Source organism: Corvus brachyrhynchos, unplaced genomic scaffold (assembly GCF_000691975.1).
Source record: "Corvus brachyrhynchos isolate BGI_N302 unplaced genomic scaffold, ASM69197v1 scaffold346, whole genome shotgun sequence".
NCBI lineage: Eukaryota > Metazoa > Chordata > Aves > Passeriformes > Corvidae > Corvus > Corvus brachyrhynchos.
The window spans coordinates 3,914,998-3,927,572 of NW_008238644.1; the positions used below are offsets into that span (position 1 = coordinate 3,914,998).

The 12,575-nt window shown below is 44.5% G+C and overlaps 1 protein-coding gene across 1 annotated transcript in view; it reads right to left on the bottom strand.

Annotated features, from left to right (window-relative positions):
* Positions 1-1,019: 1,019 nt before the first annotated feature.
* Positions 1,020-12,575, bottom strand: part of PRPS1 (phosphoribosyl pyrophosphate synthetase 1) — a 12,423-nt gene continuing 867 nt past the window's right edge. The window contains exons 2-7 of the mRNA XM_008636197.2: positions 10,485-10,668; positions 10,044-10,142; positions 8,289-8,413; positions 6,391-6,564; positions 5,429-5,588; positions 1,020-3,115 (exon numbers count right to left, since the gene is read on the bottom strand). Coding sequence (XP_008634419.1) covers positions 3,023-3,115; positions 5,429-5,588; positions 6,391-6,564; positions 8,289-8,413; positions 10,044-10,142; positions 10,485-10,668 — 835 coding nt within the window. The 3' untranslated portion in view covers positions 1,020-3,022. The remainder of the gene's footprint in view (positions 3,116-5,428; positions 5,589-6,390; positions 6,565-8,288; positions 8,414-10,043; positions 10,143-10,484; positions 10,669-12,575) is intronic.

Sequence of the window (12,575 nt, forward strand, 5' to 3'; positions counted from 1 at the left end):
AGGAAAGCCTAAGGCACCCCACAGCTCACCTCCAGACTTTGGTAAAGACTCCATCCCTTCCTATCTGAAGGTTTCAGAGCAGAGTCACTTCACACAGGTATGAGAACAGTCCCAAGGAGGTATCTCCCATCCTTTTTAAGAGCTACAATGTCATACAGCATATTAAGCCTGTGCCCTCTCCCAACCTGAACCCCTGGTTCTATTAAAGTAACTAAGAAAACATTGTATACACTAATAGCAATGGTCTCCTGTGTACAAATGGCTGTAAAGCTCTGCTCTGTTTTGCTGCCAGAGAGGGTGAAATCTGCTACATCATCCTGACAAGACCCACAGCACCCACCCTGCTATTTGGGGGGAAAAAACCCCATTTTTTCCACTTACTCACTGGCCAGTACTGCAAGACATTTTAACAGATGGATGACAATTGTGATCCTCAGCAAATGTCTGCCTGAGGCCATGGTCATGTTCAGTCTAGACCTGGAAGTCTATTTGTAATACCAAAGACCTTTCTCTAGACCTGCCATCTCATCCTTCTGACTTCATTTCCCATCTGCCACACAAAATGAGAAAGAATCAGGGTTTAGTCAGAACAAGTGCTTCTCAGGACATAATCTGGCTGTATCTGATCATCAGCTTTGTGCAAGACACTTACAAATTCTTCATTTGTACTTGTTAAAATATTCAAGCTTCCCCCACCTGAACATTATGTGAACAAATCTGCTCAGATACATAACTGAACAGTACAAGAGAAGCTGCACTACCACCTCTGACAATTAAGTCCAGGAAATCAAATATGCACAAAAGCAATTGCTCAGTGCTTGGTCCCACGCTTTTCTTTCCATGCAATGTGAGCAGAGCCAAGCTGAACCTCACAGCTGGCCACATGCACAAGGGTTAAACCAGATGACCTTCCAAGGCCCCTTCCAAACAAAATTACTTCATGATCTGCCCTTAAAATGACCCAACTCGGAAGATTCATGTCACTTAAGATATTTAGAAGCACTTACAGGCAGAGGCCGTGGTTTTTAAATAAAAGTTTAATTCCTTCATCAGGTCTTAACTTTAAACACAAATGCTGCTGAAAATCCTCCCAGCACTGCTCTGATGTCCTGGCTTTTGGCTCTCAGAGCAGCAGCAGGATGGCAGCAGGGGCTCCCATACAGGAGGTGGGATCACAGACTCTCAGGAGAGCTCAGTGCAGGATGCAAAGCAAAGAAGCAAGAGATGCACAGTTTCCAGACAAACATCAATTCTTATACAAAAAGAAAAGCTCTACACTAATAGAAGTGTTAACGTTGCCACAGGACAGGAGTTTAGGAAGGGAGAGAAGTCTTCAGTAAAAGGCACAGCTAAAGAAGTACTTCCCTAGATTTTAACCATATCTTTCAGTTAGTTCCACTTACACCCCAGCCCCTCAAAGTCATGCTGGTTACTCTAGAAAGTAATTTCAAGTTCCTTCTTTTCCCTTTTTCCCTTCCTCCAGCTCAAAAACAAATAAAAGAGGAGTGCTTATTAAAAAAAAAACAAACAAAAAAACCAACCCAAAAACCAAAACAAAACCAGAACAAAACAGTTTGGTCTATAAACCATAAGAGTTCAAGAGAGACTTAGCAGTTTACCTTACGATTGTCTGGTACATTTTCTAAGTATTCAAGTTTCAGATGATACTTCTTACATCCAAGAGCCTCAGCCAGCTCTAGTTTTGGTATTTTTTTCAGGCACTTTGTGGCCTGTCAGGTTGGTGTTAAATCTGCTGTTTTCCCTGTACTATGGATCACCAGCCTCTTCAACCCATTGCCATAAACACTCCTGAGACGCATCAGACCCACTCCAAGGGTTCCTTCAGGTTTTGTTGTCCTGCAACCTGCCATGCTCCTTAGCTTAAGGTATTTTGCAAGAAGCAATGCTTTCAAGGAAAGGCAGACAATTGAGCAGGACAAATGATGTGTCAGTAACTTATAGGATAAAAGGACTGTTAACAGGCAATGAATGAGAGGCTAAGCCAGCTGGACACAAAGCTGTTGTGTTTCAGGTCACCCCAGCATCTGAGCAGGCACTTGCTAGATGCAACAATCCTGCTGCTGTTGGATAAAGAGGCTCTGTTTACTACTGTACTGGTAAAAAAAAAAGGGTCAGGGGGTTGCACAGCAGGTCAAGGTGCAGCTGCAGTACATGACAGCAGTCCTCTAGTTAGCTAGCAAGGCTAACAGGAAGCTGTGAAATTGAGAAGCTGGTTTTAGCCTGCACTAAGAAACCAAAGCACACAACCATCCCAAGTTCCCTACGTCAAGAGTTTTTGGAAAACAACACTTGCCCAGGATGCACCTTCCTCCCTAAGCTAACACAGCACTGCACAGATGCTGCTCTCATCCTCACTTTGCTGTGTAGCACACTAAAGGGCATTTAATTTCATCAACAATTACAAGGAATTCAAGTTTGCAAGCTACACTGATCTCCTTTCATGGGAGGAAGTTGTAGCGGAACCACCTCCTAGGTGTCCCCTAGGGCTTCACCAAGGGTCAAGCCTGGCCAAGACACAAGCCTTCCCCACCACTCTCCAAGGGCTCTGTCAGGTACAGAGTGGTAAGACAGCCAGCAGTCTCTTGGGCTCTTGCTGTAGATCCAGATCAACATGTCCTAGAGAGCTCTACTTCCCAAACAATTTAGGGTGTGCATGCCAGATCATCTAACCCTGCCCACAGACAAACCCTCTCCCTCCCCCCCTCAAAATAATTGTGGCAATTAGCCATGTGTCAGTCCTGCTCTCCACAGACCTGCAGAATTGAGTCAGTGCTACTGATCAGCTCCATGCACAGGGTGCTGGTGGAGTTGGCTGTTACAGAGAAGAGCTTTCCCCCTCCAGCCTCCCAGTGTTGGGAACAGAGCCAGTAAGCCTGACTTAAGCAGGAGCTGTGGAGAACTGCACTGGAACAAGCAGAGTCTTCTACTGAACTTTACAACAAGCTGAACAACTTTTGGTTTTAAAAAAAAAAGCCATACAAGCAGCAGCTGACATCTGTTGTTATAAAGGGACATGGCTGAATAGGTAGGAAACGGATTCCCCATTATGAGTCCTCCTGATGGCCTCCGCAAGGATCATTGAGATGTCAATCACCTGGAAGGGAAGAAAGATGCATCAGTGCCATTGAGAAAAGGCATCAAGCTTGAAAGACTGCCTGGGAAGTCAGGGAGAAGCTAAAGAATAAACTCATCACCCACATTTATAACATGCCAGATGCAGACAAATTACTTCTACACAGGATTAGGATTTAATTACATATAAGCCCGAAGATACTCTACAAATAGCACTACAAATACTGTAGTTGGTCTGTCAGAGTTACGGTCTACCATCGCCTTGCTTTGCTCAGACTCCCTAGGCTCAGCCTGTTTACCACACAACTCGTATTCACTTTGCGCAGAGAAGTTAGGGCAGTCTAAATCAAGATGAAATCACTTCCCTTGAGCCAAGAGGTTTTACCACTGCTGCCAGCAGCCTGAGAGATGAAGCTGCTGTGCTGCAGCTCAGCTCCCAGACGCTGTGCTGGCTCCATCTGGTGGGGTCACACAGGTACCAGGAGGGAAAGTCAAGTCTCAGCCAAATCCAGCTCAGAATCCCCACAGCTAAAGCACTTCAATATACGTAGTCTAGTAAGAACCACCATATTCATGCTGCATTAAGGAAACCAAGTGAAAACGATACTTAATATTTTTTATCTTCTGGTTAAGTTCTCTGAAGGGAAGAAAAAAACAACACGCTGCAGAGTAAAGCCTGTGACTTGTGACAAATCCTTTAGCTCTGTGCTCCTCAACATCAAACATCAGTGTGTAAAAGTGAGGTATTTAAGGAGAGCCTGGAAAACCGCTCCACTGCAATCTTTGGCTACAGCTATTTACACAGAGGTTGCCAGTTTAACATTTTTGCCTACACCAGCTGCAGTGTGGAGCTTGGAAACAACGTAAAGCACCAGACATGTTTTAGATGTTGCAGGAGTATCATCCAGATACTGAAAGAAATACAACCCAACAGCAGCTTGAAATCAGCTTATAACATATTTCCAAAAGCAGCTTAAAATTGACTGCAGCTTCAATCAGCTCAGCTTCCCTTTCACCAGCAGCCCAGTAGTGAGGAAGCTTCTACACTCACACCACAGTACTGGTTGAGTCTGAGTAGTGCCAGAACTTCTCCAAATGCCTGTGTCCTAGGTATTTGTGCTGTGAAGCCAAGGCCCACCTGGAATTAAATCTGGCCAAGGATGTCAGGGAAAACAAGAATGTTTTCTTCTTGTTATTGATGTATTTGGAAAAATCTAATAATAATGTGGGCCTGTTACTAAAGGGAAGGGGGACCCTGGTGACCAAGGATGCAGAGAAAGCAGTTAGTGAGCACCTTCTTTGTATCAGTCTGCACTGACAAACAGGAGACCAGGGTAAGGGAATGTTGGAAGGAGAACTTTTCCTTAGTCAAGGAGGATTGGGTTAGAGGACACTTGGAAAGACTTGATACCCACAAGTCCACGGGCCCTGACAGGATACATCTGTGAGTACTGAGAGAGCTGGCAGACATTACAGCCAGGCACTCATGATCAACTTTGAAAGGTTCTGGAGATCAGCAAAGGTGCCTGAGGACTGGAAGAAAGCAAAGCCAACCCAGAATTGCTGGCCAGACAGCCTCACCCCAATCCCTCAAAAGGTGACGGAGCACTGTTCTGGAAGCCATCTCTATGCACATGGATGACACGAACATGATCAGGAATAGTCAGCATGGACTCACCAAAGGTAAATCAGGCTTGAACCAACCTAATCACCTTCTATGATGAAGCAACTGCCTGGACGGGCGAGGGGGGAGCCATGGATATTGTTGAGTTCAGCAAGGTTTTTGACACTGTCTCTTGTGAAATCCTCACAGGCAAACTCAAGAAGAGTACACTGGATGAGCGGATTGACAACTGGCTGAACAGCAGCTTCTGGGACTCATGATCAGCTTTTAGCTTTCATATGGATGGCAAAGGCTGGGCATGAAGTGACAGATATATAACAAAGCTGTCAGCACCAGCATCAGAAGTCCCTGTCTACCTCTGTTTCAGCATTGCACATCATCAGCACATCACTCCTCCAAAGGGCACACATCCAACTACTTGCCTACATTGTAGCCCCATTAAATCAGACACCTGATCTAGGTAAAACAAGCCCTGAAAAAAAAGATCTTTTAGTGAACTGTTTGAGACAGTGTGGAACAGAAGCCGTTTTATATCAGTGTAACACATCTGTTACCCCACAGCAATAGGGCCAAGAGAACTAGCCAACACTGATGGCAGTACCAACAGAACCACAGTTCGCACTACACAGTATTTATTGTGGGGTTTTCCCCCCCAACAGGTGCACAGACAAGGCTACTGCCCACCAGGTGTGACAGAAAATAGATACTCACCTGGATTTTAGGGCACTGCTTCATCTTGTCCTCCTGGGGTATTGTGTTTGTGACTACAACTGCCTCAAAACAGGCATTGTTGATCCGGGAAATTGCTGGCCCAGAAAAGATCCCATGAGTTAAGATGGCATAAACTTTGGTGGCTCCAGCTGACACAAGCCTGCAAGGGCGTAGTAAAGGAGAAGGATGAGTAATTCTCAGCAAGTATTAAGCTGACACTAGTGTAGGGCACATGGTAAGAATGACAGGACATAGCACCATGTGCTTAGGGGACAGGCTACCTTTGATTCCCCCTCTCTATTGACTTGGGGGAAGAAAACAATTTTACAGGTCCCATGAAATCCACCACAGGCAAAGCACACACTGAAAAAACCCCTTTGTTCTTAGCTCTGGAATATTTGGACCAGATCATACAAATCACCTCCTGTAATTTTTGCCTACACACGGCAGAAGATATTTAATAGTGTGTTAATACTTGAATACTGTATTTAATACAGTATGAAATATTTAATATGCAATATTAAATATTATAGCTAATATTTGTCACTAATAATAATTGTAGCTAATATTTAATACTGTATTTCATAGTTAACAGTCTCACATATATTGGTGTTTCTAGTGTAAAGGGCATGAACAATATCAAAGTTTGCAAAGCTTATTTCTAATACAAAATCAGCTGATGGACCAGACAACACTTAGTTCTACCTGGCATGGTCAGTGACAGTCCATTTTCAACAGAGACATTTTTCAAATTAAAAAAAAAGACAACCATGGTCTTCTGCCTATTCCCACTGCAAGAACTTTAACTGGGTTTTCTTCCTTTATTTTGTATGACACGAATAATCAAGAAACTGCAGGAGACCTTGTGAAACTCAACATGCAAATAATCTGCTTAACTCATTCCACAGTGTTCAGTACGAGCAGGTTCCTGAATTAGGAAGGCAGCAGTCAGCCCCACTCACTTGTCTGCAGCGTGGCAGATGGTGCCACACGTGTCTGCCATGTCATCTACCAGGATGGCCACTCTGTCCTTGACGTCCCCCACCAGCACCATGCGATCGACCTCGTTGGCCTTCTTGCGCTCCTTGTGAATGAGGGCAAAGTCTACATTCAACCGATCTGCAATGGAGGTCACTCTGAAGAGAGAACAGTTTCCAAACAACACTTAACTCCACACAGCAGCTTCCATCAAAGCTCTTTCAATATCAAGCACACTGCACTAAGAGGAGCTGTCACCACATCTGCTACTGCTCCCAAGCAATTAATAAAAGGCACTCTGCCACCTTAGTTTCCCTTCAAGCAGCTAAACTGCAATCTCTGATCTAATCTCTCTCAGTGACAGCATATAGATCTCATCTTTCATCATGACCACTGTAAACTAGGTTGCATTTAAGATAAACAAACCTTAACCAGCAAGGTCAGCAAACCTGAAGTGATCCAAACACTTGGACAGTTGTCATCTTTGTAACACTACACTGGAAAGGCTTAAGTAGTGCTATGACAGGGCTCTACTTTCACTCTTGTAAGCACTCAATCATCATGCACACAAGTGCTGGCACAGATTATGGCAGGATTACACATCCAGCAAATGCAAATACACCACCTCAAATTTACTTCCACTCAAGTGACTGCAGAACAACCTTACTAGAGGGATCTTAACTTTATATATTGATACTGATGAGTAATAAAGAGTTTAAAAGCATTAAGAGTGGAAGGAATAAAACACACATGCCCCCAGGAAATTCTGCACTTTAGATAAGCAAACTCTTAGCCCCACTAGATCAGACTTATCATCCTGGGGGTCCTACACAAGACTATTAAACTAAACTGAAGTATTTAGCTTTGCATATCTCCATAAAATACTGCACCAGCCAAGATCGACACATTTCAGTATAAGAGGCTTTTGAGCAGATTTTTTCATGAGTCAGATTATATCTGGCTGGTTTGGTATTTCATATACTGTGTTATGCAACCAGCTACAGAAATAGCTGAATATACAGAAGGTCCTGCCCAATACACAGACCACAGCAAAGCTACAGAAGACATACAGTGACTACAGTGTGTCTCTTGGCTGCTTGTAACACACCACTTAAAACATTCTGAGGCACACGAATCAGATCAGCACACACCAACATTTTGGTGTGATGGTCCTCGATTAAAGAGCACATCTGTGTCCCTTTACTGTCCACATGTAGCCCTCAGACAGAAGCATCAAGGAACAGCCTAGTTTCTCCTAAAAAGCACCTGAAAACACTCTGAACTGCCCAAAAACTGGTATGTCTGTCGGCAGGGAGATGGGAGATTGTCAGGCTTTCAAAATAGAAACGTGCTATAACATATGCTGCATATAGAACCATCTATCTTCCTCACTCTCAGGGAAGATGAAGAGCAGCAGCAGACTTAAATCACAGCTAGATAGTCAAATCCAGAGTAATAAAGTAAGAAAATGCCTCAACAGATTAAGCTTAATTCTGCAAAGAAAGCAGCCTGGATAAGAATGTATCATTAATCAGCAGCAGTAACCTTTCCTTAGCATAGGGGTGTAAGCTACACTATTTCCTCCTTCAACTGGCATAAATACTCCTGTACAAATTGGTTTAGTCCACGGGATGTAGCTGTTGTGCAATTCCTACCTATGCAGCTGTGATTCCAGAAGCTATTTAATCCTCCATGCAGCCCAAGAAACCTTCTAAACACTCCCTAGGAAGAATATCTGACCACTCTTCACCAGCTGTCCCAGACTGTCTGAGAGAAGGCAGACTGGCAGAAAGAACATGTTTTAAAAATAGGGTCTCAAGTATTCTTAGGAACCGAAGTAGACACAGAAGCAGCATCCCAAGCTACCTGTCTGACAGCTCACCTCTTGGCTCCACCAGCATCTGGTGAAACAATGGTGCAGTTCTTCCACTCTGGAATATTCTCTTTGATCCATTTCAGTACAGCAGGCTCGGCATATAAATTATCAACAGGGATATCAAAAAAACCCTGCAAGGAAGACAACAGGAACAGATGTAGCTGAAAGTCACACTCCAGAAACAATTGCAAGAAGCCTTCTATATGATCAGGCATGCAGTCATCACCTTTCCACAGCTTTCAGCTTTCCTTTTTACTTCCCTTGATGTAAGGGCAGTAGTCTTTGGGATACACAGAATAGTAATGTAAGAAGTCTTCAGAGCCAGAAATAGTTCAGCAGCATAAAATAACACTTTACATCTAACACCTCCACAAAATGAAACTAGTTCTGTCCTAAGGGGTGCAGAAAGCCTGCATCAAATGCACTCATTTCCAGAGCAGCTGGCTGCCTGTTTACAGTCAGTCTTTAAAGCTCATTACCCAAACTGTTCACATCTACAAAATAGGCTTGAGCAACATCTGTCTTTAAACTAAGGCAGCTGGTTCCATAACTTTACAGTGACCCTGCAGACTTCTCCAGGCAAACCTCAAAGGTCACTGAATGCCCGAAGCTAACCCTGGAGTAGCAAGCAGGAGAGTGGGGGGCAGCTACTTTTGAGGAATGCTTCAAGGTACAGGGATAACAGACCCTTCTCACCTTCATTCCGATGCTGGAAGCACGTATGCACAAATGATCCCATTAAATCTCACCGCTGCTGCTGCAAGGTCAGCACCATGGCACTCATCAACTCCAAGCTCTTAAGGAAGAGGGGGACCCCCTTGGGCTCAGTTATTTCATGCTCTTTCTGAGACTCCTCTCAGCTGTGCCCCCATAGGTTTGTTTTTTTTTTTCATCTGAGACAGTATTTCTGGGCAAATCATACTGAAGTGTGAATGACTGCACTTCCAACTGTCACAATGACAGCCAGCCACCAGGCAGTAGCTACCTTACCCTTTGCAACAATACAAGAGACAGTCTTCCCTCTGTCACACCCCTCTCAGTTGCACTGAGTTGGGTTTCTTGGTCTTGAGCACTTGCTCAAGGTGCACACAAACAAAACCAAATACAGCTTGCAGCCCCTCCTCTCCCTGGCAAATACTCTTGCCATTTTTCTTACACAGCCCAGGTCAAGACTTAAGTTGCTCTGCGAGATATTCTGTTCATAAGCCAACAAAGTCTATGAATGACTTTCAATTCACCACCAGCACAGCAGAGAACCAAACCCAGCTTATCTGAGAGGGTGGCACTGAATGGATACAAGTGGGATTGCCCGTCTTGCCAGAGGCAAGCTATCAGATCATCGTCCTGGTCAGCTAAACCCACAAAAGCAGCTGTGCCAGGACACCCGAGGGCAGAACTAACTGCTCACTTCTCCAAGACAACACACTAAGTATCAGAAATCTCCACTCAGAATTTAAGGACACTCTCTGCCTCACATTCCTCAAAGGTCTAGTGAAGAATACACAGTGGCACTGTGTGGCAACAAAGCTGTAGTGATCATTTCCTAGTTCATTTACATAAGACTCAATACACTCAGTCTGATCATGAACAACTATACTTTCATTTACAGGTTAACCTGTTATCCACCTCCCCATCCGGTCCCAAATTCCCCAGTCTTGATCACTGCTGTGCCTCAAAAAAGCAGATGACTGGAAAGCTTGTAAAGCAGTCAAGAGGCTCAGAGTGGAAGCGGTTAAATCCTTTCCTGATTTTTGCTCCTACCTGAATCTGAGATGCATGCAGGTCCATGGTGATTATATGATCTGCACCTGCCACAGAGAGCATGTTTGCAACCAACTTGGCAGAGATTGGAGCTCGACTCTAGTACAGGAAAAAAAAGACAGTATAAGACAAGTTCAACTCCTTCATCAAGATGTCAGCCTTCTGCTTCCAGGCAGTGATTCACAAGCAGTTACTAAAAGGAGCACTCATTAACATTGCATCTTTGCATCAGCTAGTGATTAGACTTTAGTATATTTTCATGAAGAACTAGATCTTTATGAAAAGATCATTTTGCAGTCCAGTATCCTGAAGTTTAAAGAACTGAAAAGAAGTTGCATATGCAGAGGAGGCAACAAAACTGCATTTAAATCTTCTCCAGCAGTCAGGACTTTCAAGGTGTATATTTAACTTCCCTGTAGAAACCTATACCCCATGCCTTACCTTGTCCTTTTTGTCCTGCCGAGCGTAAGGGAAGCAGGGGATGACAGCTGTGACTCTGCTGGCTGAGGCAATCTTACAGGCATTTATCATGATGAGGAGCTCCATCAGATTGTCATTGATCTCCCCACAGCCGCTCTGCACAATGTAGACATCCTCCCCACGAACACTCTCGCCTATTTCCACGCTGGAAACAGATGAGAACAGAGTTGTAGACAAACACAAATTATAGCACAGCCATCACCCGTGCCTGCAGAGCAACCAAGGCACTGCACTCCCAAGGGTCTGTGGGTGACAGTGCCACATAATCAAGGCTGTTGAGCAGGAACACTGTTGTTTATTTGCTCAGTGGCTATTTTACAGCGCTCACTGATCAGATTTAATGGTCCAGCCAGTAAAGCTAAAAGCACTCAGCCTGTACTCTCGATCTCAATGCAAGCTGAGCATGTAAACACCCCAGAGCAGGCCCTGTTCCCCTGGACTCACAAGCACAGCTACCTCTAAAAGCAGCAGTGTACAAAGGAGCAAGGACCACAGCCAATTACCAGACAGAGTGGGGTCAAACTGCTACCAAAGCAACACCACAGCCAGTTATCAGATTGAGAGTCATAACAGCCATTCACTGGCTCCAGCAGAGAAGCACTCCAGCACTTCACTCTGGAAAGGCTTTTGGGGTTAATTTCCTCCTGGATGCAATGCACACTAATCCCTGAATACAAGCCAAAGGTCCTGTTTGCCAGCAGCAAAATGCCAGCTCCAGTGCACGTATGGAGACACCTGCACCAGAAACAGTGGAAAAGAAACCACTTCACTTGTATAAGCCCTCAGGGTAAGTTCTGATTTTATTATTTCCTTCTCTGACCTTTCTGATCTCTTCTTCCAACTTTTTTTGATGACTGTTATCTATTTATAGCCTTACTGCTCAACATCCATCAGCGAGCTGCTGTCATCTTTACTGCACACTGACTTACAGGATGCATCCATCTCTCATGGAGAGTTTCAGTCAATGAGAACTCTCTGCTGGGTAAGTGTCTGATTAACAGCAGTTAGCCCCCAAGTGTCATCTCCAATATTCGGGTGATTTAAGACATTTATGGTACAAAAATGGCTATGAATTATTCTGTTAAAACAGTCTTACTCTTTCGGGGAAGCACCTGGTGTCAGTTTATTGGGGTAAATAAGATGTCTTTTAAGTCTTCAAGTCAAATTACTGACTGACATAGGAACCTGCCAGCCAGCCAACTAGATGGGTAAGAGCAGTTAATAAAGAACAATGGGAACAGTGCAAGGGCTGTAAATCAAACGGAACTTTTTTTAACTCCTCTACAACTCTTTGTACTACCACTGAGGTTTTACAATCAATGCCCGTGCAAGAGAAACATGATATTGTACGTCACACGTACATCCTGGATTTTCGTGGAAAAAAAAAATTACTGTTTGCAAAAGGAGTGGGTTGAAGCAACCAAGGTTCTTCATATTATACTCTGTGGTGTATACACGGTTAGTGTACTCACTAAAACAAGCTTCAGGAGCCCTGAACAACTTTAAATCTCCTTTTTATCTTTACGTAGGATGGCAGCAAGATTTTTAAAGCACAGATACATAACACAAGGCAAATGTTAGGTTTCAGAGCTTGAGCGAAACAGACTGCATGACTGCAAATGCGTCGTGGGATGCACGGAGGTGTGAGCCTCTTCTCTTTCCTCAAGAACTCTATCAATACTTTTTAAGACTCTGAAAGTCTTTAGAGTAGCTTAAAGATACCAGCTACATACTAAGCACAAAAATATCAAGCTTCAAGTCATCACGGTTTAGCTCTAGGCACGAAAAAGCCCAATCAGTGTATGTGTAACTCCGAGAGGTGCCATCCCATCAGCTCGCGGCTTTGGCGTGGAAGGGGTAAGCTCTGGGTGGGGAATTCCACCGCTCCAACACTTGCCACAGCGGCCAGGTCGCACAAATCCTCCAAGTTCAGGAACCCCGCGTGCGGGGGAAGCCCCAAACGCGGCGGTGGGAGCCCGCGCGGGGCCGGCGGCGTGCAGCGGGGGCCGCTGGAGACACGGCCCGGGCCGCACATGGCTCCCGGGGCGCACC